This window comes from Bufo bufo, chromosome 6 (genome assembly GCF_905171765.1).
Source record: "Bufo bufo chromosome 6, aBufBuf1.1, whole genome shotgun sequence".
Lineage (NCBI taxonomy): Eukaryota > Metazoa > Chordata > Amphibia > Anura > Bufonidae > Bufo > Bufo bufo.
Genome location: NC_053394.1, coordinates 298,049,298 through 298,076,052, shown reverse-complemented (window position 1 = coordinate 298,076,052; position 26,755 = coordinate 298,049,298). Strand labels below are relative to the sequence as shown.

Sequence of the window (26,755 nt, the reverse complement as noted above, 5' to 3'; positions counted from 1 at the left end):
ATCTGCTTTGGTGCCTCAGTCACACATTCTGTCAAAAAGCATGTGAGAATAGCGCAGCATGCTTAACTTTTATGTCCAGTAAAATGGCAGAAACCAGGATAGAAACCCAAGAGACCTCATGATAAGCAATGGGAGTCCATCTGGAGTCGTTGGTGTCCACATCTGCCGGGACGGTTCGCGAACGCGATCAAATGTTCGCAAACCGCAAGTTCGTGGCGGGTCCCATTCATTTTAATGGCAGGCGAACCTGAAAAACCTTCAGCTCATATTTGCAGCCAAGAAATAATTACTAGAAGTGCACAAGTAGTCCCACAACATGGACAGTGACATACCAGATGTATTTTTCGAATTTGCGTTCTCCATTCATTATTTTTTTCAATGCGAAATATCGGCAATATGATTTTCGCGTACGCGCATGAGTAAATGCACTATACAGTACCCAAATGCACTATAAAGAAAGTATATTGGTATATAACACCACTACTACAATCAGTTTTTTTGAGGGGCGACTGGTATATCAGACCAGTAGAAATTATTTGTTCCAATAACGCTTGTCCCTCTATATACCTGCAGTATCGCAGCAGAACCGCACACAACTGCCGCACAATACAAATGCACTATAATATACTTTCTAACATAGAAAGTATATTATAACATTGTACAAGGAAGGCAATCCATGAAGATAAAACGTAACCTTTAATAATGTTACTATGAGGGTCCATTCACACGTCCGTAAGTGTTCTGCGGATCCGCAAAACACGGACATCGGCAATGTGCATTCCGCAATTTGCGGACCGCACATCGCCGGCACTATAATGGAAAATGCCTAATCTTGTCTGCAATTGCGGACAAGAATAGGACATGTTCTATTTTTTGGCGGAAACAGAAGCACGGATGCGGAAGTGCGGATCTGCAAATGCAGATGTGGATCCGCAAATGCGAATAGCACATTCCAGCCCCATTGAAAATGAATGGGTCTGCACCCGTTCTGCAAAATTGCGGAATGGATGCGGACCCATTTTGCAGACGTGTGAATGGAAAAGATATCCCTCAAAATGAAAATAAATTAAATTATTAAAGTTAAGCAAAAAGCATAGATGTGGTAGGCAATAACAAGTGCTCGGCGGCACCAAATCAGAAACCATATGTCCTACCACAATCCGGGGGGTTCCAGTGCACATCCACGAATCCCAGAGGGAAAGGAAAAAACATCTATCCCTGGGCTAGATGATGATGTGGTATTGAAGGACAGGGTGGGCAAAGAACTGTCCCTGATATTGCCCTACAGGGGGTGCTATTCTGGCCCTGATAGCCTAACCACAGACCACCCACCCTGATAAGAGTGATCCCGTCCGGAACCTTACCCTATATAAAAATGGCCCTAGTAAGCCCCTAGTCCCCTGACTTCCAGGTGATCACTATATAGATCTATGTGTTTTTGACTCATTATAAAAGTATAAGTATATCGCACCCCTCTGTGTATCACACATATAGATAGCAGCACACCTATACCAGTCCTTAAAATGACTTTTGTGGCTCTATTAGCTAGCGTTTGGTGTCCCTAACAGCCTGTCCCTGCTCCACACAGCAACCTCTCCCTACACTGGCAAAGCACAGAATGTAATATGGCGGCCAGATCAGGTTTATTTATAAGGTAGGGGGTATGTCCATGTGCTGAAATGTCTCAATTGGCTGTTCTGTACCACCTAATGGATGTACTGGCGTACTGCAAGGCCATCTCTACTGACCAATCCATTTTTGGTTTATATTCAGTTGTTTTTAGTTCCTACAACACAGCAAGAACAGAATATGTGTTGGAGATGTGAACAAAGCCTTATTTGTCATATTATTTTGCATGAACCAAGCTTGGTATTTAAAGCACTTTGGACAGTCTTTACTTAGCTGTGATGTGTGGAGAAACCTGTTAATGTGTGTCCAAGTTTTACGCAGTGTCACCTCAAGGAAAATTAAAGGGGTTCTCTCACTTCAGCAAACAGCATTTGTCATGTAGAGAAAGTTAATACAAGGCACTTACTAATGTATTGTGATTGTCCATATTGCCTCCTTTGCTGGCTTCATTCATCTTTCCATCACATTATACACTGCTCGTTTCTATGGTTACGACTACCCTGTAATCCATCAGCGGTGGTTGCGCTTGCACACTATAGGAAAAAGCGACGGCATAGGTGAGCTCCCATGGTCCTGGCCAGCAGAGAGACTGGCACTTTTTCCTATAGTGTGCAAGCACGACCACCGCCGATGGATTGCAAGGTGGTCGTAACCATGGAAACGTGCAGTGCATAATGTGATGGAAAAATTAATCTAGCCAGCAAAAAAAGGCAATATGGATAATAATACATTAGTAAGTGGCTTGTATTAACTTTCTCTACATGATAAATGCTATTTGCTGAAGTGAGACAACCCCTTTAAGCATTACACAGTTTCCATTCAAGTCATTGGGCTGTCTGTATAACAAAGGACAGGAAAGATCCTCCAGAGCGTGATATACTCTATGTAACCACTCTCCACTCCTGGAGAAAATACAGGTCATCTAGAGCATGTTTTGTCTGCCAACATCATAGTATAAAGTAAATTCAATATTAAAGGGATTCTGTCATGAGATTTGAGCCCTATAACCTAAACATATGCCCATGTCCGTACTAATAACATGAATCCTAAACTGCCCTTATTAAACCTGCTTGTGGCTCTATTAGCCAAAAAAACAGTTTTTTATAAGCTGTCACTCACCTACCTAAGGTGCCCAAGGGGTTTTACGTTAACCAAGGGTGCCCGCCCGCACCTCCTGGCAGCGGCTTCGTTAAGCGAAGTGCGCATGCGCATCAGGCGGCGCATGCGCACTTCGCTCAACGAAGCCTCTGCCAGGAGTCCGCGGCGCATCAGGCTGAGCCATGGTGCGCAGGCGCCGGATCTAGCAGAGGGACGGGAGGATTGCGGAGGCGGGGCTGAGGTGAGGAAGGCGGCGCTGGGCACCAGACGGCCAGGGGTGCGGGCGGGCACCCTGGGTTAACGTAAAACCCCTTGGGCAGGGAGGTGATTAATAGCCTATAGGTAATGGTGAATGAGCTGCAATGCCAAGCACAGCCGCTATTCAGTATATGGTGCTGTGCTTGGTTAACTGTCAAGAGGCTGCAGTGTTCATCAGTACAGGAATCCTGGAAAGCCCCTTTACATGTGACGATGTCTTCTTTAGGATAAATCGTGCTTCCTTTTATTTTTGCCCAAAACAAAGTCCATGGGTCACGTGGGTAGGCTGAGCTTCTCCATGAACAGCCCACAAGTCAGAGTAGTGTGGTTCCTGAGAAACAAAGATTACTTTTTTTTTTAAAGGGAGACTGTCAGCAGTTTTGGCTATGCTAAACTGCTGACAGCAGAAGTTAGGGGATCAGTGCTAACGTACCTTTTGTGGTGCTTTTATTATCATTAGTAGTGTGAAGATGAGCTTTTATTCTGCCAGGTTCTGCTCTTTGCATTGAGATCTTTCACATCATCCCCCCTGTGCTCTGAGGGACAGCAGTAGCACCCAACTAGGAGACCAGTACATTTGTTACTCAGAGCCCAGGGAAGGTCTGGCGGAGCAGCTCGATGCAATGAGCATACTTCACAGTGAAGCTCAGCCTCCAGGGCATTTAAAGGGGTTCTCCAGGCTTTTCTGAAAATTTTGCTGTGCCCTAACCTGTAGAGGGTAGATAGTTTGCTCAGCACTTTCCACTCTGTTGCGCCACCGATGCTGCTGTCTCTGCTGCGCTCAGACTGTGGGCTCTTCTACAGAGGTCCCAACTTGACGTGTTCCTGAATCTTCCCATTTAGCTACTTTTAATGTATACCCGGCCAGGATCTGAGTGGAACTGCCGTATCAAGTTAGCGCAGCAGAAGAAGTGACATCAGCGGCAGACTGAGCAGACTGACAGGAAGATTGTAAAGAAAACCTAGAGAAACCCTTTAAGGAGCAGAATGTGGCATAATGAAAGTGTATCCTACTCTTTATAATAAAAACTCCACAAAAGGTATGTTTCTTCCCAGCCCCTACTTACTGCTGTTAGCCGTTTAGCAAGGTCAAAACTGCTGACTGACTCCCTTTAAATCTCATAAAACTCCTTTAGCTAATCTACATTGACAGGCGCTAAATGAGTATTATAATTATAAGTCTAAAGTCATGCTGTGATTTATAATCTCTTAGACTTAATTATTTTTTTGCAGAGATGTGTTTATCTGTGACATTCTTATGCCCTGAAGAGCTCTGAAGACCAATGCCAGCAGACAGGGTGTATCCTGCACTAGGACCAGAGTTCAATGTTGCATATTATAGGGGTTTTACTATGGTTTAATATTAGAAATCTAGCATGGACCAGGCAGAATAACTGATCTTATACAGGGTAATGAGGCTGAAGCATATACTCCTCTTTAGCTGTATGTGGACTATGGACTCGTATAGTTTATTGATGGTTACCTGCTTTCTTAAAGGGGTTCTCCGGCCTAAACCTTTTTTGGCTCATAACTTCTAACCTATGGAGTAAAGATTATTGGTGATATACTTACCTTCCACAGTGTAGCCGTTCCTGAGATCTGCTTCCTGGTCACGTGGTCCCTCCAGATGGATTTTCTGTTCTTCCATGTCTTCTGGTCTTCTCTTCCTGCCTTGAGCAGGAGACGGAACGTCATAAATGACGTCACCGCCTCCTGCAAAAGAAATCTCCGCCCGACTGTCCTCACTTACCATGCAAGCGCACTATGCTGAATGCTAGTGCGCATGCACGGGATTGCCGTCTGTATCGTACAGGTTTCTATGTGAAGCCTGTACTGACTCCTGCGCAGTGCGATGTACAGTAAGCGCTGTGCAGGAGTGACAGCATAGCGATCGGCCACAGAGGCTGATCGCTATGCTGTGCATGTCCCAGGGGGCACTTTGAGTGGCAAACAGAGGGCACTGGATGGCACAAAAGGGCACTGGATGGCACAATGGGGGCACTAGATGGCACAATGGGGGAAAAGGATTTCACAAGGGGGCAATGGATGGCACAAAGGGGCATTGGATGGCACAAAGGGGGCGCTGGATGGCACAATTGGGTCAATTGATTTCACAAGGGGGCAATGGATGGCAAAGCGGGGCACTGGATGGCAAAGCGGGGCACTGGATGGCAAACAAGGGCCACTGGATGGCAGACAGGGGCACTGGATGGCAAACAGGGGAACTGGATGGCAAACAAGTAGGGCAATGGATGGCAGAATGGGGGTACTGTGGATGGCACTGTTATAGGCGCACTGTGGATGGCACTGTTATGGACGCACTGTGGATGGCACTGTTATGGGGGGAATGTGGATGGCACTGTTATGGGGCAATGTGGATGGCACTGTTATGGGGGCAGTGTGGATGGCACTGTTATGGGGTCAGTGTGGATGCCACTGTTATGGGAACACTGTGGATGACACTGCTATGGGAATACTGTGGATGTCACTGTTATGGGGGACGCTGTGGATGTCACTGTTATGGACGCACTGTGGATGTCACTGTTATGGGGGCGCTGTGGATGTCACTGTTATGGGGGCGCTGTGGATGTCACTGTTATGGGGGCGCTGTGGATTTCACTGTTATGGAGGCGCTGTGGATGTCACTGTTATAGGGGCACTGTGGATGTCACTGTTATAGAGGCGCTGTGGATGTCACTGTTATGGGGGCACTGTGTATGTCACTGTTTTAGGGGCAGTGTGGATGTCACTGTTATAGGGGCAGTGTAGATGTCACTTATGGGAGCACTGTGGATGTCACTGTTATTGGAATACTGTGGATGTCACTGTTATGGGGGCAGTGTGGATGACACTTATGGGATCACTGTTATGGGGGCACCGTGAACGTCACTGTTGTGGGGGCACCATTGATGTTTTTGCTATGGGAACACTGTGGATGGCACTGTTATGGGGGCACTGTGGATGACACTTATGGGAATACTGTGGATGGCACTGTTATGGACGCACTGTGGATGGCACTGTTATGGGGGCACTGTGGATGGCACTGTTATAAGGGCGCTGTGGATGTCATTGTTATGTAGGCACAGTGGATGTCACTGTTATGGGGGCGCTGTGGATGTCACTGTTATGGGGGCGCTGTGGATGTCACTGTTATGGGGGCGCTGTGGATGTCACTGTTATGAGGGCGCTGTGGATGTCACTGTGATGAGGGCGTTGTGGATGGCACTGTTATGGGGGCGCTGTGGATGTCACTGTTATAGGGGCACTGTGGATGTCACTGTTATGGGAGCTCTGTGGATGTCACTGTTATAGGGGCACTGTGGATGTCACTGTTATGGGAGCTCTGTGGATGTCACTGTTATGGAGGCACTGTTTATGTCACTGTTATAGGGGCACTGTGGATGTCACTATTATAGGGGCTCTGTGGATGTCACTGTTATGGAGGCACTGTTTATGTCACTGTTATGGGGGCGCTGTGGATGTCACTGTTATGGGGCAGTGTGGAAGACACTTATGGGAGCACTGTGGAGGTCACTGTTATGGGAGCACTGTGGATGTCACTGTTATGGGGGCACTGTGGATGTCACTGTTATGGGGGCACTGTGGATGACACTGTTACGGGAATACTGTGGATGTCACTGTTATGGGATCAGTGTGGATGACACTTATGGGAGCACTGTGGACGTCACTGTTATGCGGGCACCGTGGACGTCACTGATATTGGGGCACTGTGGATGTCATTGTTATGGGTGCTGAGTAAAAGTGATAGCGCTCGTGCACAGAACTGTTTCGGTTTTGCGGTCTGCAAGTTGCGGATCCACTAAATAAGGTTACTGTCCGTGTGCGATTCACATTTTTTTTGCAGTCCCATTGAGTTCTATGGGTTTTAGATCTGCATTATATGGACCGGAATAGGACATGTTGTTGTATCTTTCACAAAACTGACATACGGATGTGGAAAGCACATGGACGCCATCCGTGTGTTTTTTTTTACATCGGTATGTCAGTTCCAGTAGAGATAGAACATTTCCTATTCTGGTCCTCAAAATCAGGATCTCAAATCCATAGAACTCAATGGGACTGCAAAAAATGTGGATCGCAAAATGGATACGGTCGTGTGCATAAAGGTTTAGATACACAGCTCAGCAGGTTGTATGATACAAAATGGAATTAGATACACAGCTCAGAAGGCTGTATCATAGAAGATGGGATTAGATACACACTTCAGCAGACAGTATCGCACACAACAGGCTCTGTATCAGGCACACATACATGTTAGGATTGGATACCGATGTGTTTGGACGTGTTTTGCCGATTCCAGCTGTTTATGACACTCTGGAGATGGCAGACATCCCAACCTGCAAAAACTCATTTCAAGGAGGTGCACGTCTCATTTCAGGGAGGTTTTCTTTTTTTTTCTTTCACAAACTTTTTATTACATTTTCCAAACATATGCAGTATCTGCACACTTTGCTCTATGGTGTGGAGGACTGGGCTCATTACCCTGCCCCAAATTATCATATGTATATGATTAACCTCCTCTCGTCCGCCCATAGGATATAAACGTCCTATGGGTGGACGTCTATTTCTGAAAGCACGTTTTAAAACGTCCTTTCAGAAATCGCAGCTGCACGCTAATCGTGCAGCTGCTGATCGGGTTGCCCGCTGTCAGTGACAGCAGGGCAACCCTAAGACAAGGCAGGGACAGTGCCCAGGTGTCCCTGCCTTCTGGATCGCTGCATACACAGCGCTCACCGAGCGCTGTGTATGCAGAGCAGGAAGCGCTATGTGCTTCCTGTTCCGGCCCGGCGGTCATGTGACCGCCATGACCGGAGTGTGCAGGAGCTGTGTGAGGTCTCTCAGAGACCTCGATCAGCCCTGCACTGAGGCTGTACAGCACAGTATTATGCTGTACAGCCTCTCTGGGGGTGCATTTGTCCTGTAACTGGGGCTACTATGTCAGCCCCAGTTACAGGAGAAATCAACAGTGAAAAAAAAAAAGAAAAAGTGAAGCAAATGTCCCCCAGAGGTCTTGTATGACCTTATGGGGGACGAAAAGTGTAAAATAAAAAATAAAAAATAAAGGGTTGAAAAAATAAAATAAAAAAAAGTTTCACATGTAAAAAAAAAAAAGTCCCCAAGTAAGGAATAAAAAAAATTATTAAAAAATAGAAAAAATAAAATAAAATAGACATATTTGGTATTGCCGCGTCCGTAAAAACCAGCTCTATAAAAATATCACATGAACTAACCCCTCGGGTGAACACCGTAAAAAAAACCAAAAAAAAACTGTGTCAAAACAAGCAATTTTTGTCACCTTACATCACAAAAGGTGCAACACCAAGTGATCAAAAACGCGTATGTCCCACAAAATGGTACCAATAAAACCGTCACCTCATCCCGCAAAAAATGAGCCCCTACATAAGAAAATCTCTCAAAAAATAAAAAAACTATAGCTCTTAGAACATGGAGACACTAAAACATATTTTTTTTGGTTTCAAAAATGCTATTAATGTGTTAAAGTGAAACAAATAAAAAAAAGTATACATATTAGGTATTGCCGCGTCTGTAAAAACCAGCTCTATAAAAATATCACATGACCTAACCCCTCGGGTGAACACCGTAAAAAAAAAAAAAAAAACGGTGTCAAAACAAGCAATTTTTGTCACCTTGCATCAAAAAATCATATGTACCCAAAAATAGTACTAATAAAACTGGCACCTTATCCCCTAGTTTCCAAAATGGGGTCACTTCTTGGGAGTTTTTACTGTAAGGGTGCATCAGGGGGCTTCAAATGGGACATGGCATCTAAAAACCATGTGGAGTTCCTTTTCTTCTGCGCCCTGCCGTGTGCCCATACAGCAGTTTATGACCACATGTGGGGTGTTTCTGTAAACCGCAGAATCTGGGTAATAAATATTGAGTTTTGTTTGGCTGTTAACCATCGATGTGTTAAAGAAAAAATTGGATTAAAATTAAAAAATTTGATCTCCATTTTCCTTTAATTCTTGTGGAACGCCTAAAGGGTTAACAAAGTTTGTAAAATCGGTTTTGAATACCTTGAGGGGTGTAGTTTCTACAATGGGGTCATTTATGGGGGTATCCACTATGTAAGCCCCACAAAGTGACTTCAGACCTGAACTGGTCCTTAAAAAGTGGGTTTTGGCAATTTTCTTAAAAATTTGAAGAATTGCTTCTAAACTTCTAAGCCTTCTAACGTCCTAAAAAAATAAAATGACATTTCCAAAATGATGCCAACATAAATTAGACATATGGGGAATGTTAAGTAACAAATATTTTATGAGGTATCACTTTCTGTTTTAAAAGCAGAGAAATTGAAATTTAGAAAATTGCGAATTTTTGAAATTTTGGGGTAAATTTGGGATTTTTTCATAAATAAAGGTGAAATATTTTGACTCAAATTTATGATTATCATGAAGTACAATGTGTCACGAGAAAACAATCTCTGAATGACTTGGATAAATAAAGGCGTTCCAAAGTTATTACCACATAAAGTGAGATATGTCATATTTGCAAAATTAGGCCTGGTCAGGAAGGGGGCAAATGGCCCAGATGGCAAGTGGTTAAAGGGATTCTGTCACCACCTATAAGCCCTGTGAGCTAAACATATGCTCATGTCCAGGGTAGCATTCTGATTTCCAAGGTGGCCTTATAAAAGCTATTTGTGGCTTTATTCTGGGGAAAAACTGGTTTTACTAACCTGTCAATCATTGAATTAAGGTGCCCAAGCAGGGGAGGTCTGTGGATGCATGGTGCCCGGCCGCACGCATCGCCGTTCGTGCCCAGCGCCGCCGTCTACTCCTCAGTGCCGCCTCGCCCTCTCCCTCCCTCCCGCTTTGAGATCCCGCGCGTGCGCACAGGCTCAGCCTGATGCGCCGTTGCGGACTGCTGGCACCGGCTTCTTCTTGCACTGTGCGCACGCGCCGAGAAGGGGACACTGCTACAGGTTGCCGGAAAGGTTTACTGCGACTAAACTAGAGATGGGAAGTTCGGATCTTTCACATGAATCGGTTCATTTGAATCAGTACATTCAAATGAACCGATTCATGAATCGAATCTTCGGTTCATTCGCTGAGCTGACGAGAAGCAAGTGAACCGAAGCTTAGGTTGCGCAATGCGCATGCGCGGATGCTTCCATTCACTTGCTGACTCGCTGAGTTGGCTCTTGGTCTGAGTCAGGAAGTTTGTTCTTTAAAACCCTGTGTGTAATTATCTACCCCACTGTAGGAAAAAAACAAGCATCCAGGGGGGTGAATTTAACACTGGGGTAAATAATATAATTAAAATGGAGGGTTAAATGTGTAAATGTATTTAAAAAAAAATACATCTCTCTCAATAGTTATATAGCTACTGAATGAGACAGAAGAAGGGATGCCTTTAACATATTTATCTCCTTGAGAAGCCAATTTGACCCTAAAGGGTTAATTCAACCTGTAATCTAAACTCTGTCCTGTCACTTCTCTTATCTCTCTGCTCTGCTATCAGTATATATTGTTTCACATGGGGTGTCAGGGAGCCGCTTTCTAATAGCGGGAGACTCCCTGAACCTCCGGGAGACTCGAGATCCCTGAGATGGTGAGGGAAGAGCCCGTGGACGATTAGTGATGAGTTTAGATACACAGCTCAGCAGGCTGTATCACACAGGATAGGATTAGATACAGATGTGTTTGGATGTGCTTGCTGATTCCAGCTGTTTATCACACTCTGGAGATGGTGAGGGAAGAGCCTGTGAATGGTCAGTGATGGGATTTAGACACTGAGTGAGAAGCAGATTTCTGTCTGGGTGCAGAAAGATGGACACAGGAGTTATAGATGGAGTAGCTGCTGCAGACAGAGCAGTGTGGGGGCGTGGCCAGCCTGTGACTCATCTCTGTGCAGTGCAGCCAGGCTTGTGTATCAATAAAGTTATGTATTCAACAAAACAAGAAGGGGAGAAAGTAAACAGGATAATGTGATGTCTTCCAGGGGAGAAGGAAAGCTCTTTAAACTGGACAGATTAGTTAGCAGAAAGACTTCTCAGTAGTTGAATTTGGATTTGCTTTCTGTACAGGCAGGTAAATGTCTATACTGTTGTTTTGGATGTTCTTGTTTTGCATGTTGTTCACATAGTGAGTTGCGATGCCCTGCCACGCTGCCATTACAGGCTGCAGTAGTTAGCACCAATATTCTTGGATGCCAGCCACTAAGAAGCTGGATGTGCCCAGGAAGGACCTGGTCAGAACAGGGATGGCGGCCGGCCACACTATCACGCTGGCATAGTTATTGAGGTGCTGATAAAAGGGGAGTTTTTGACGCCAATAGGAGAGAACATATATGTCTTGTGCCTATAGCTCATATTGACCTCTGTGACAATTGAGCTGGAGGTCTACTGCATTATTTAGGTGCAGAGTAGGTTGATTGAAATGGGGGGAATTGATAGTGGCTGCCAAAGAGGTTGCTTAGCGCACTGGAGTTAAACTCTGAAGTCATCATGGGTAGTGATGAGCGGCATAGGCAATATTCGTTTTTGCTAATTTTTCGCATAATATTCGCAATATATTCGCGAATTCTAGAATTTGTGATCTCCAGTCATTATATTTGCGATTGTGCAAATCGGCACTAATGATGCGAATATTTTTTGCACAATACATGCAACTTCACATTTTATCAGGTCTGAGTAGGTATTACTGATTGGTGACATCACAGCACAATGTCTGTAGCATGTATGTATGGTCAGCAGAGAAACAGTAATTCCTATCACACTACCTAACACCCTGCACTGGAACCTATCAGCTACACTATATCAGGATATAACCTACACTGACTATCTCCCACTAACTATCTGTATTATATATATATGAGCTAACTAACTATCTAATGTAATTGGATAAGGAACAGGATCCAGATGAAAGCACAGAGCACAGCAATGTCACTGCTCTCTCTCTCAGAACTGCAAAAAAACAGCAGAAAATGGCTGCTGGGGAGTTTCTTATATAGTAAGGGGTAGGCAACTTTCCTATTGGTTGCAAGGGATGTTGCTAAGCTCTGACAAAGATATTGCAGCCTTCTCATTGGCCCACAAGCATGAAGGGAGGTTACTGATGAAAAAAAAAAATCTAGAATATTTGCGATTACGAATACATAGCACTATATTCTACATCTTCGCGAATTCTTGAAATGCCAATATTCGCGATAAAAATTAGCGATTAGAATATTCGCGATCAACACTAATCACGGGAACAAAATGTGAGCTACATAACTAACTACTATTCAGAATGGGATGTCTAGGTAGCCTATCTGTGGAGCAGGGGCATAAACAAATCTTATAAGATCCCATTGTAAAACATTGTATGGGCCCCTTGCCTCACCCAGTCTTCCATTATACAGGCATCAAACAGTCCCAGACAAAGCTGAACGCAAAGTGCAATGCTCCCAAGATTTCTGACAAATTTATGATTTTTATTTTGTTACGTAAAAGAAATTGTAATAAAAAAAAGGGGGGGGGGAGGAAAAGTCACCACTGTTCTCATCCACTTTATCCGACTTCTATGTCAGAAAAAGTGGTACAGGCAGTTCAAAAGTATGGTGCTCAGTCTGAACAGCATATTTCTTAATGTACTGTATTCATACCAGACAACTGGCATAAATACATTGATAACTCCCCCCCCTCTAAATCACTTCATTCCTTCACATTACAAAATGGTCTGCCTTCAGTCACCACCAGGGGGAGCTCAGTGCTTAGGTATTTATGTAGTTACTACTGTCTGCAATAGAAGCTTTTATCTCTTTGGGCAATGGACCACTGCCCAAATTCCTGAAGACGCCTGGTAGGCGAAACATGTCGGGGGGCAGCGAGTGATATTAGTGTTTTAGGGCTCTTTCACACCTGCGTTCTTGTCTTCCGGCATAGAGTTCCGTCGTCGGGGCTCTATGCCGGAAGAATCCTGATCAGGATTATCCTAATGCATTCTGAATGGAGAGAAATCCGTTCAGGAATCATCAGGATGTCTTCAGTTCCGGAACGGAACGTTTTTTGGTCGGAGAAAATACCGCAGCATGCTGCGCTTTTTGCTCCGGCCAAAAATCCAGAACACTTGCCGCAAGGCCGGATCCGGAATTAATGCCCATTGGAAGGCATTGAATTGATCCGGATCCTGCCTTAAGCTAAACGTCGTTTCGGCGCATTGCCGGAGCCGACATTTAGCTTTTTCTGAATGGTTACCATGGCTGCCAGGACGCTAAAGTCCTGTTTGCCATGGTAAAGTGTAGTGGGGAGCGGGGGAGCAGTATACTTACCGTCCGTGCGGCTCCCTGGGCGCTTCAGAGTGACATCAGGGCGCCCCACGCTCATCGATGACGTGTCGCATGGATCACGTCATCCATGCGCATGGGGCGCTCTGACGTCATTCTGGAGCGCCCCGGGAGCCGCACGGACTGTAAGTATACTGCTCCCCCGCTCCCCGCTCCTACTATGGCAACCAGGACTTTAATAGCGTCCTGGGTGCCATAGTAACACTGAAAGCATTTGGAAGACGGTTCCGTCTTCAAATGCTTTCAGTACACTTGCGTTTTTCTGGATCCGGCGGGCACCTCCGGCAACGGAAGTGCACGCCGGATCCCAACAACGCAAGTGTGAAAGGGCCCTTAGCCAGTCTTTGCCTGGCCTGCAATAACATCTGGAAGATATATTGATAGGAGTACAGACTAGGAAGGCAGTTATGGTAGCAAGTAGAAGGCTGTGGAAATAACAGCGTGCATCATGTAAGCAGAAAGATGCTGTAATAACGAGAGCAATGAGAGACATAGCCACACGTATATAGTGCCATCCAGAGGACGTACTCAATAATCAGACACTATGTTGCTATTATAAACATTAGGCAGGCAGACATCGCTGATAATTTTAATAGTAGAGTTCTAATTGATTTATTTTAAGGACAAGTAATAAATGCTATATTTTATAATTAATTAACACGTGTCAGCTTAGGGACCCTGATGGTCTTAACGGCCAAATGTAAATAAAACAATGCACAGACGGATCCGCTCCTATAATGCAGACGTTTGGATCCGTTCAGAACGGATCCGTCTGCATTATAGTTTAAAAAAAATTCTAAGTGTGAAAGTAGTTCAGACGGATCCGTCCAGACTTTACATTGAAAGTCAATGGGGGACGGATCCGTTTGAAAATGGAGCCATATTGTGTCATCTTCAAACGGATCCGTCCCCATTGACTTACATTGTAAGTCTGGACTGATCCGTTTGCCTCCGCACGGCCAGGCGGACACCCGAACGCTGAAAGCAGCGTTCAGGTGTCCGCTTGCTGAGTGGAGGACAAACGGTGCCAGACTGATGCATTCTGAGCGGATCCGCATCCACTCAGAATGCATTGGTAGCTGGACAGATGCGTTCGGGGCCGCTTGTGAGCCCCTTCAAACGGAGCTCACAAGCGCCCCGAACGCTAGTGTGAAAGTAGCCTTAGTGTCTTCATATTCTGAAAGCCATATTTGTTAAATTTTTTTGGCGACTGTCTTATGTAGGGGCTAATTTTTTTCGGTATGAGATGACGGTTTGATTGGTACTATTTTAGGGTGCATATGACTTTTTGATCGGTTGGTATTACACTTTTATTGATGTAAGGTGACAAAAAAATGGCTTTTTTTACAACGTTTAATTTTAATTTTTTAAGGTGTTCATCTGAGGGGTTAGGTCATGTGATATTTTTATAGAGCAGGTCGTTACGTCGTTATGGATCTGGCAATACCTAATATGTGTACTTTTGTATTTATTTAAGTTTTACACAATAATATCTGTTTGAAACAAACAAAAAAATCATGTTTTAGTGTCTCCATAGTCTGAGAGCCATAGTTTTTTTTTTTTTTTTGAGCAATTGTCTTAGGTAGGGTATCATTTTTGCAGGATGAGGTGATGGTTTGATTGGCACGTTTTGGGGTGTGTATGACTTTTTGATCGCTTGCTATGACAATTTTTGTGATGTAAGGTGACAAAATAGCTTTGAAAAAAAATCGTTTTTTAGTACTATTTTATGGTGCATATGACTTTTTGATCACTTGGAATTACACTTTTTGTGATGTAAGGTGACAAAATGGCTTTTTGACACGTATACATTTTTTTATTTTTTTACGGTGTTCATCTGAGGGGTTAAATCATGTGATGTTTTTATAGAGGTTTTTACGGATGCGGGGATACCTAATATGTATACTTTTTTTATTTATTTAACTTTTATACACTAATATTATTCTTGAAACAAAAACAAAATCATGTTTTATTGTCAAAATAGTCTGAGAGCCATAGTTTTTTTTCTTTTTTGGGCGATTGTCTCAGGTAGGGTATAATTTTTGCGTGATGAGATGACAATTTGATTAGTACAATTTTGGGGTGCGTATGACTTTTAGATCGCTTGCTATTACACTTTTTGTGATGTAAGGTGACAAAAAATGGCTTTTTTGACAGCGTTTTTTTTTTTTTTTCATGTGATATTTTTATAGAGCATGTTGTTAAGGACACGGCGATACCTAATATGCAGGGCCGGCGCTACCATAGAGGCAAGGGGGGCAATTGCCCCAGGGCCCCCGACTCCTTAGGGGCCCCCAGCGCCGGCCCGGCCGCAACTACTATATTATCTATAATTCTATTGTGTGCCTGTGTGGTCTGGAGACGGGCCGGCGCCGCGCCGCAGTAATGTAATTAAAACTAACTGGGCTGGAGTAGTCTGGAGTGGAGGGGCCCCCCGCCGGGCGCCGGCGGCCGCTGACTGTGCCTGCGCTGCGCTGCCGCTGCTTGTCTCTTTAAGAGATTCGAGACTGGAGCAGCGGCATGCACGGCACAGGCAGGCACGTCTAGTGTCTGGCTGACGTACGTTGCCACAGGCTCCGCCCCCCCCGCCCAGAGCAGAGAACTTGGATGCAAAGCAAGCAAGCGCTATTGGCAGCCAGCCAGCCACAGCCCAGAGCCCAGTCTGACTCTGCCAGCAGCGCCAGGGAAGGCCCGCCGCCCACAGTCAGAAGGCAGCCAGCCCCCAGCCAAGTTCCAAACTTCCACTGACTGTCTGGTAGGTTCATTGGTTATATTATTTTGTTGTTAATTAAATTGGATCGGATCCATGATGATCCATCCATCCATTCCCAGTTTCCCACTCACTGACTTACTTAGTCCCAGGCACCATCTCACCCGTCCAAGCCGTCCCAGTGTACTACTAGCCCGCCCTGCGGCCCTGGTTCTGTTTGTGTTTGGAGTCAGTTGGACTGGAGAAATGTGCATTTGGGGGGGGGGGGGGGGCAGTTATTTGTACTACCAGTAACTGCCCCCTTCCCCCCAAATGCACATTTCTCCAGTCCAACTGTCCAAACAGAACCAGGGCGGGCTAGTATACTGGCACTGGGACGGGTGAGATGGTGCCTGGGATGGATCCGACCCAGTTTAATCAACCAACCTACCAGTAACTGGCCACCTCACACCCCCCAAATGCACATTTCTCCAGTCCAACTGTCAAAACAGAACCAGGGCGGGCTAGTATACTGGCACTGGGATGGGTGAGATCTGGATCGGATCCATCCCAGGCACCATCTCACCCGTGCCAGTATACTAGCCCGCCCTGGTTCTGTTTGGACAGTTGGACTGGAGAAATTTGCATTTGGGGGGGAGAGGGGGCCAGTTACTGGTAGGTTGGTTTATTAAACTGGATCGGATCCATCCCAGGCACCATCTCACCCGTGCCAGTGTACTAGCCCGCCCTGGTTCTGTTTGGAGTCAGTTGGACTGGAGAAATGTGCATTTGGAGGTGGGGGGGGCCCCTTATTGTTTTTCGCCCCAGGGCCCCATTTCACCTAGAACCGGCCCTGCTAATATGTATACATTTTTTGTGTCTCCATAGTCTGAGAGACATCTTTTTTTTTGGCAATTATCTTAGGTAGGGGCTAATTTTTGCGGGATGAGGTGATGATTAGATTGGTACTATTTTGGGAGGCATACGCCTTTTTGATCGCTTAGGCCCCTTTCACACGGGCGTTTCGGGAAAATGTGCGGGTGCGTTACGGAAACACCCGCGATTTTTCCGCACGAGTGCAAAACATTGTAATGCGTTTTGCACTCGCGTGAGAAAAATCGCATGTGTTTGGTACCGAAACCCGAACTTCTTCACAGAAGTTCGGGCTTGGGATCGGTGTTCTGTAGATTCTATTATTTTCCCTTATAACATGGTTATAAGGGAAAATAATAGCATTCTGAATACAGAATACATAGTAAAATAGCGCTGGAGGGGGTTACAAAAAATAAATAAAAAATTTAACTCACCTTAGTCCACTTGCTGGCGCTGCGGCATCTCGTCTGTGTCCTTCTGTGCTGAACAGGACCTGTGGTGAGCATTCATTCCAGGACCTTTGATGACGTCACTCCGGTCATCACATGATCCATCACCATGGTAAAAGATCATGTGACGTACCATGTGATGACCGAAGTGACGTCATCAAAGGTCCTGTAACTGTATTTAATGCTCACCACAGGTCCTATTCAACAAAGGAGACACAAGGAGATGCCGGCTACGCGATCAAGTGGACTAAGGTGAGTTAAATTATTATTATTTTATTTTTTAACCCCTCCATCCCTATTTTACTATGCATTCTGTATTCAGAATGCTATTATTTTCCCTTATAACCATGTTATAAGGGAAAATAATAATGATCGGGTCTCCATCCCGATCGTCTCCTAGCAACCGTGTGTGAAAATCGCACTGCATCCGCACTTGCTTGCGGATGCTTGCGATTTTCACGCAACCTCATTCACTTCTATGGGGCCTGCGTTGCGTGAAAAACGCACAAAGAGGAGCATGCTGCGATTTTCATGCAACGCACAAGTGATGCGTGAAAATCACTGCTCATGTGAACAGCCCCATAGAAATGAATGGGTCAGTATTCAGTGCGGGTGCAATGCGTTCGCCTCACGCATCGCATCCGCGCGGAATACTCGCTCGTGTGAAAGGGGCCTTAGTGTTGCACTTTTAGTGATGTAAGATGACAAAAATTGCTTTTTTATTTTATTTTTTATGGTGTCTATCGGATGGCGTAGATCATGTGAAATATTTATAGAGCCGGTCATTATGGACGCGGTGATACCTAATATGTGCGTTTTTTCATTTTTTTTTCTTTTTTCTTTTATAAAATCAGGGGAAAGGGGCGTTTTTTCTTTTTTTAACCTGAAACTTTATTTTTTTTCATTGAAAACACTTTTCTTTATTTTTTTTTTAAACTTTATTTCTGTCCCACTCTGGGACTTCAACTTTTGGGGTCTGATCCCCTCTGCATTGCATTACAATGCATCTGTATTGTAATGCATTCCCTGTTAGTGGATTACACTGAGTGATACACTAACAGGTTGCCTAGGAGACCCAGCCTGAGGCTGGATCTCCTGGGCACCCATAGAAGGTAGGTCCCCAGGCTGTGCAAGGCATTGGGCAGCCTCTGCCTGGCATCGGGCTGCCTTGTCACACATCAGGTCCCACGTCACAGCAGCACGGGGACCCAATGAGCTCCTTCACCCGCCGCAAACCACCTCTATGTTGCGGCCAGCGCTGACCACGTCATAGAAGGGTTTAATCCGCCGGCATTGCTGTAAACAGCAATGTCGGCGGATACAGCAGGGGCCCGGCTACCAGGGACTGCCGGACCCCTGCAGTGATCGGGCGGGTGCAGGAGCTGCCCGATCAGTCCGCTGTGCAAGTACGGCGGACTGCGTTCTGGCACAGCATCCATGCACGGCATTTTGCGTTAAGGGGTTAAATTGTTTTCATAGACACAGATATGAATACAGTAGTAATTCACCAAAATCTCACACAACTTTTAATGAAACAGCATTAAAATCAAGGTATTTGAACGAATTGACTTCGGATCTATGATCCGAAGGTCGATTAGCTCAAGCCAACCTTCAAGTATGAGACTAGCAGGTCCATCAACTGGGGAAATCAGCTGATCACAGCTTTCGTACAAAAATGGGTTGTCCCACAACAATTATTTATTTATTTTTACTTTTATAGCCTGTTCATCATATAGGTTAGGTTAGGTTAGGTCTGACCTCTAGAGCACTCACCATTAATAATTATGAGAGGCCTATAGATCCTGTGCTTGAGAGAAGCGTGGGGTGAACTTGTGTTCTTCCTCTCCATAGATTTTAAAGGGCCAGTAATGTGCTCATTCAGTTGTATTGGCCCCCATACTCTTGTATGTTGCTCAGGATCAAAATGCAGAATACTGTGACTAAGTAATCATAATGAAGCCAATTTGGTTAAATCCTAGCAATCATTTCTGAAAGTACAAGAGCAGAGGGTAGCTGGCATTCTTCCACAATGTGTCTTAATGTGAGTGAAAGGACAGCTGGTCCAAAGAACACAGAATCATTGTAATTGCACAGAATAGTGTTTATTGACAAAAAGAAAATTCAGCCAGTGCGAGATGTGAAAAAAGTACATGGAAAAAGTATGAATATTATAGAATATTGCATAGCAAACTAGACAATTCCTGTGAGAGATAGAATGGAATCCCCTAAGACAATGAAATCATATTTGTAACTGCAAGCTTAAAGGAGCACTCCAGGTAGTACTTATATACAGTGTCCTGCCTCATGTTGGGCCTAAGAGGGTGGAGAATGACACCAGTATTCTTTCTTTTGTGTTCTTTGAAACACTATGTGAGTCTCATGTCTCACCCCTTTGGGCCCTGTACTGGGCAAAAGTCTACCAGTTTTACCTGGAGTGTTACTGTAACATAATTTAAATTTTAAAGGGGTATTCCGGCAAAGTAACTTAATTTTTGAAAAACTTCATTAAGGCTGCAATCTGTGACCCAACCAGAACCAATACCTATACATATAACCAGAGTTTCAATTTACCTTGCAATCCATTTGTCTAGCTCCTGTGTGAGCCTGCAACACATTGAGATATCATGGCGCCTGATCTTCCCTCATAAAACTACAATCCCCACAATCCCTAGCTTTCCTGCTGTGAGTGTTGATGTTCATTGATTGGCTGCCTGATATTACAGTCCGGTCACACCTCCTCTACTCACCAATCACCAGCACACTAACAATCCCTTTGTTTCACAAGACATTTAGCTAGAGAATTGATAGCAACACACTGAGCATGCTCGACCTAACAAAGGCTCAGAACTACAGGTCGATGCCATGGTAATTTATGAGGAAACCCAGTGGGTAGCAGAGGAAGAAAACTACTTTTATAACTACTAAACGGTAAATATTTAAAATTTACATTATATTAGGTAATTATTGATGATGATTAGTCTAAAACATAAGTTATATTTATGCTAACCGGAATACCCCTTTAAGGCTATAATTCTTGGCATAAATATAATTGTCTGATCCATAACAAAATACAGTAAAAAGCTACATTAGACATTAGTATAAAGCCAGGATGTCTCAAATGAGGTATTGCCTAAAAGCTGATAGAAGATAAAAGTTGTAGATGTTTGAAATAATTTTCTTGCAAAAGGAAGATAGCCATGGACTCCTTCTTTGTTACATCTTCTGCTAGATCTTGTCTATTTTGGTTGAGACCAATCTCCCGTCCTGTCTCTCCTCTGTGATTTTGGTCACAATTTTTTTTTTTTGGGGATCTGAAAAAAAAAAAATGAAAATACATATAAGCTAATTGGGAAAATCACTCACTGGTCATAAAAACAGAGAAATAGGTTCCAAGATTGGATATAAGATAAGGTACTTATGGCGTGTCTATAGTCAACCATGCATAAACACATTCTCCAGCCGAAATGTCACAGTGATGTCAACTTCACAATTACCTGTCATTGATGATGAATCATATCTTTCATTTTGTCTTGAAGACCATTCATCTCTGCTTGAACCACTGCCTGACCGGCTGCTTGAACCACTACCTAATCCACTGCTTGAATAACTGCAGAAAATAATGTATGTTTAAACACAACATTGATCCATTTCATTATCAGTAGATCATGGTTCTTTGACCTCCAAGGAAGGAAGTCTGAAGTTATTGGATATCTGTTAATCAGAAGGCCCCCAAAGCAGATTTAAAATTCTAGCTGTCCTTATTTTGGCCAAACCATTGAGTTAAACCATTGTACTGATGAGAGCTTTCACCAAGTTGTGGTCTAGAGATGAACAAGTGTCCTAAAATTTGATTTGCTTTGATTAGTCTGAATCGGCCAAAAAATTCAATTTTCGGTATGAATTGATTCTACCTGAATCAAAAGTACTTCAAACGCTTCGAAATTATCTCTTTGTTATTCTTCTACCAAATCAGATTTTTTTTAAACATTCGGGTTGAATTTTGATTATAATGAATAGATTTGCTCATCTCTGATATGGTCCAAGGACATAGGTACCATTGATGAAGCCTCTGCAGATGATATGGGTCCTGGGGATGTGATGATCTATATCAGGCTTGATCTATGGGCCATTTGCTATTGTGTTGGCCTTCCCCTGTCCTTAGGGTCCACAACATGTGCAAGCAATGGAACAGATGCAAACACAAGGGTGATGTCTTCTTTTTCTTTTATACCGAATAGAAAGAATTGGGGAAAGTCAAGCTCATGACTCTAAAATCCTTAAAATCCTGGAAAGGGTACCATGGAGGATTTTAACCTCTCTATAAATCTTGAGTTGTTTATGTACATTGTTTTAGGTTTAAAGTTTGCATTGAACCTCAACATCTAGACAAAATAATCATTTCATTTGTGGAAGCAAAGTATTATAGCAGTAAGGGTACATATTTTTTCCTTACCTTCCTTTTTCCAACAGACGGCAGTACATATCTATCTCATTTTCCAGCCTGGTCTTGATGTCCAGAAGTATATTGTATTCACAAGATTGATTCTCCATATCATTACGCACTTGAGCTAATTGCTCCTCAAAGTTGGAGACCATTTGTTGAATCTGAGCCAGTTGGGATGCATAGCGACACTGAGTCTCAGCCAATGTGTTCTCCAAAGAACTTTTCTAGTTAAGGAAAATGTTCAGATTAGTTATTCCAGTGGAACAAAATTACTTCTACTCCCACCTACCATTAGATTACTGATAATGCAAATATAGTATATCTATGTATACTGTACATTTCATTTTACAGAACCATAATAGTCCTATGATGTAACATGTTTAGTCTTGATGACCTTGATGTACATCAACTCCATCAGTACAGTCTCCATGCTACAGATACAATTTTATAAATGGCACATTTGCGATAGATAGATAGATAATATTTATATTACCATAGCATGTTGACTTTGGAGGTCTATTTCCATAGTCTGCATATAACGTCTCATTTCAGTAACCTCCGACTTGCCAGTTTCAATTTCTGCGCTACTACAAGAAATCTCGTTGCTCAGTTCGAAAATCTTAAATAACATAGACAAAAAGTAACAGCAGTGTAAGACAGGGAAATTTATTTTCAGTCAAACATTGGAGGAAATATCTAACACACCTTTTGGTTGAAGTCTTGCTCTGCTTTTCTACGATTTTCTTCTGCTAGTTCTTCATATTCAGCCCTCATATCATTAAGAACTTTAAGGATGTTGATGCCTGGAGCAGCGTCCAATTGTACGCTGACATCACCGGTTTGTCCTTGCAAGCTTTTTATCTCCTACACATGGGGTTGACAGGTTAGGCATATATATCCATATACAAGTAGAAAACGAATGCATTCATTATTAATCATGGTGTCAAAGCAACTACTGTACAACCTAGCTGGCATTGAGATTTAAGATCTGGATATCTACTGCTCTAGTGGTCAAATGGACTAGAGATTGCATACTCACATGTACAAATTCTTGTTTATGAAGAAAGGATGTACACACTATAGCATATGCTACCTTACTGTTGATTCATCCAAGTGTTCAATGAGTGTCAGAAAATTTGGTATTGCAGCTTACCTACCCTGTTTCCCCGAAAATAAGACAGTGTCTTATATTAATTTTTGCTCCAAAAGATGCGCTAGGTCTTATTTTCAGGGGATGTCTTATTTTTCCATGAAGAAAAATACGGTACACATTTATTGTTGAACAAAAAAAAAAGAAAATCAGGGTGGGGAGGGGGATCACTTAAAATGGCACAGGGTGATCAGAGAAGGGAAGCAAAATGACACAGGGGTATCAGGGTGGGGAGGGGGATCACTTAAAATGACACAGGGGGATCAGAAGGGGGAATCAAAATGGTACAGGAGAATCAGAGGGGGGGGGGATTACTATAACATTTTAGTACCCCCTTCTGATCCTCCTGTGTCATTTTGATTCCCCCCTCTGACCCCCCTGTGTCATTTTAAATGATCCCCCTCCCCACCCTGTGTCATTTTGATTCCCCCCTCTGATCACCCTGTGTCATTTTAATTACCGTTTTTAGTCTCCCCCCCCCATCTTCACCAGACATCCCCCACCTTCCATCAGATATCCCCCCCCCCCTACCTGTCACCCCGTCCCCTGTATGTCCGTGCCAGCCAAGTTGTGAGACTCCATCAGGGCAGAGCAAGCAGCGGGCGGAAGAAGGCGGCAGCTTGTCCTGGCGGCGGCCAATCAGTGAGCTCCTTACATTCTGGGGTGGCTTGCTTTATAATCGGGGAGTCATTATGTTCGGCGGATGTTTTATAATCGGGGAGGCATTACGGTATGTTCGGCGGATGCTTTATAATCGGGGAGGCATTACGGTATGTTCGGCCGATGCTTTATAATCGGGGAGGCCTTATTTTCGGGGGATGCTTTATTATCGGGGAGGCCTTATTTTCGGGGGGATGCCTTATATTACAGCGATAGGCAAAACTAGAGGTAGGTCTTATTTTCGGGGGATGTCTTATTTTCGGGGAAAGACGGTATATTTTCTTAAGATTCAAACTTTGCCAATGGACAAAATTGGTGCTGTTTCATGAAAGAATGCAAAACATGTTCGTGATTTTCTTACCTGCTCATGGTTTTTCTTGGTACAAGCCATTTCTTCTCTTAAAATCTCAACTTGACTCTCAAGACTAGACCTTTCCAGAGTCAGTTCATCCAGAACTTTACGTAATCCTTCAATGTCCGATTGTACACTGTGGTGCATGTGGAGCTCACTCTCATACCTTGAAAATATATGTCATAGAGTTTTTTGCTGTCACTATAAGGGGTGAACTTTGGCTATCCTCTGGTTTTAACAGACTATCACAGATGCTGTATAACAGTAGAGCTTTACGATCATTTCCCGTAAAGGCAACAGTAAAGGTTCCCTCACTTGTGGCAGATTTTGTTGCAGAAAATATCTGAGACTGAAAATCAGTTTCATACATCTGGAGAGAGCATATAGAAATCCATGTGCTTGCTGCCAAAAGAATGGATGAATGGAACTGATTTTAAACAGCTGAAATTTCTGCAACGAAACCTGCTGCGTCAGAAGGTACCTTAACACTTCGGGCTGTCCTTCCTAGTGTAGGGTCTGAGACAACAGTGCATGACACAGGAATTATTTCTTTGGTGTCCTTTATGCAAAGAGCTATCTCCTAATTACCATCTCCCTATTGCCACCTCTTGGAAGTGACTCGCTATGAGTCAAAATCCAACTGTCCAACAAGCCTTGGGAATTGACAAAGGCCAGATATCCATCCATAGACAGCTGTTTCGAGGTGCTTGCCCCTCATCAATACTGTGTAAGATTCTGGCTGGCTGGGTGTGATCCCTTGAATGTGGCAGAGTGCTGAATCTCCTTAAAGGAACCCGCTGTGTATGGAGACATACTGGAAGTACTCCATCATATGGAGAGTTATTTAAGGAGAATCAGCTATGTGGAGACTGTCCAAATACTGTAGTTAATTTGCCTGCTTTCAGCTTGGCCTTACCATAGATCTGTGTTTTCAAGTAATATAATTTGCTAAGTGATATGTGGATGAATATAACACAAAACAAATATATATTGCAGTAACAATCATATTACCAAATTAGTATATTGTACAATTAGCCTTGAAATAAATCATTTACAAAGTTTGCTTGAAAAATTTATTTGTTTTTGCATATCTGGAAAAAGACCAGCAGGTGGCGATCTATACTTAGTTATTTTACTACAGCACTCAAGATCAGTGATGCTTTCAGACGGTGTCAATTATTATATGGGTAAGAATTTCATGTATCCGTTTTTACAAATGAGGTCCACCCATCTTTTAGAACTAAAATGAAGTATTGCATTGTTCCCTTTCAGTTTACCATCCCCATCTTCATGGAATTGGACACTATTGACAATCTAATTTCCTTACAAACATAAACTGAAATCTAAAAAGGAGAATACCCACATGTAAACTTTATGCATAGCGTTTGTAATAGGGCAAGAATATGGACTAGAAGTAGGGGCTTTCAGAGGACTTGTCATCTAAATTTCAGGAGCAGTGTTTTTTCTTAAAGAAATACTCCAGGCACAACTAAGTTATACCTAGTCCAAGGCCTGAGGGGGTGGAGCATGACACACATGAATTTTTTTATAGCCCCTGTGTCCAGGATTAGAAAATGAATGGCTGCATTCGTAGAGACAGGTTGTGTGAAAGATCACAGCTCAGCCTCGTTCACTTCAATAAAACGGAACTGCAATATAACACATGTTTTTCCAATTCTAGACAACCCTCAATCTCATATAAATTGACTGTATCAGCTAATTAGGACAGTGAGGTTATATTATAAAGAGCCATATGGATATTAGAGAGGGAATCTGGTTGCGTGCTTGCTATGGGTAACAGTTCCCGATTGTGTATTCTTCTCTTAATTAATTTAAAAGCTATTTAGTAGTATAGATTCCTAATATATATATGACTTACTTCACTCTGAAGTCATCAGCTGCCATCCTGGCGTTGTCAACCTTCACAGTGAGTTCATTCTTATCCATAGTAGCATGCATGATCTATGGTAAAAAATTATTTAAGTTCAACGTATAGTAAAGAAAATGCATATCTATTAACTTCCCAAATTTATTTCAACCCCAACAGCTTGTATATTAGCTTTTACCACAAAAGTAGCAAGACAAATAGGTTTGGCAGAGCAATTACCTTGTTTTTGAGATCTTCAATGGTCTTGTAATGTTTGCTATTGTCAACTTTTTTAGGTTTGTGTGTTTCATACCAGTGTCTGATTTTATTCTCAAGTTCTAAATTTGAGTCTTCTAAAGCTTTAACCTCATCCATATAGACAGACAAACGAGAATTTAGATTCTGCATGGTTTCCTTTTCTCCTGCCTGAAGAAGACCATCTCCTTCTTTTAAGAAGCCACTAAGTGAGTCTGTGCTAAAATCTCCTCGTTGTCCACCAATTGAACTTCCACTAAAACCACCAAAGCCTCCATTTCCAGAAACACCACTGAAACCACAGCTAAAACCTTGTCTCCCACCTGAGCTTCTATTAGAATACCCACCTGTTGATCGTAAACCACCACTGAAGCTTCCACCTCCACTTCTTGAGGTACTGCTGGAGCTAACACTAAAGCTTACTCGTTGTCCACTAGAACCACTGCCATTTCCACTGGCACTGCTCCCATAGCCTCCACTAGAACCACCAGCATATCCACCAGAACTGCCTCTGTAACCACCAGAAGAACCACCAGCATGCCCACCAAAGCTGCTGCCATAGCTTCCAGTGTGTCCCATAGTGGAGCCACCAGTATATCCTGTGGAGCTTCCACCATACCAATCAGTTTGCCTTCCACCAGCATTTCCACTGGAACTGCCATCATGTCCTGTCCCTGTGTGTCCAGCAGAATATTCTGAGCCTCCTCTCTGTCTAGATGA

At 43.5% G+C, this 26,755-nt stretch overlaps 1 protein-coding gene across 1 annotated transcript; it reads right to left on the bottom strand.

Moving 5' to 3' along the window:
• Positions 1–20,532: 20,532 nt before the first annotated feature.
• LOC121005687 (keratin, type I cytoskeletal 14-like) lies at positions 20,533–26,203 on the bottom strand. Its single transcript, XM_040438462.1, has 8 exons — positions 26,021–26,203; positions 25,793–25,875; positions 23,923–24,079; positions 22,457–22,615; positions 22,245–22,370; positions 21,761–21,975; positions 20,802–20,914; positions 20,533–20,618 (listed from the first exon to the last, which is right to left on the bottom strand). Exons 1-8 carry the CDS (start codon positions 26,186–26,188, stop codon positions 20,533–20,535), a joined length of 1,107 nt encoding a protein of 368 aa, XP_040294396.1. The 5' UTR covers positions 26,189–26,203.
• Positions 26,204–26,755: the final 552 nt, after the last annotated feature.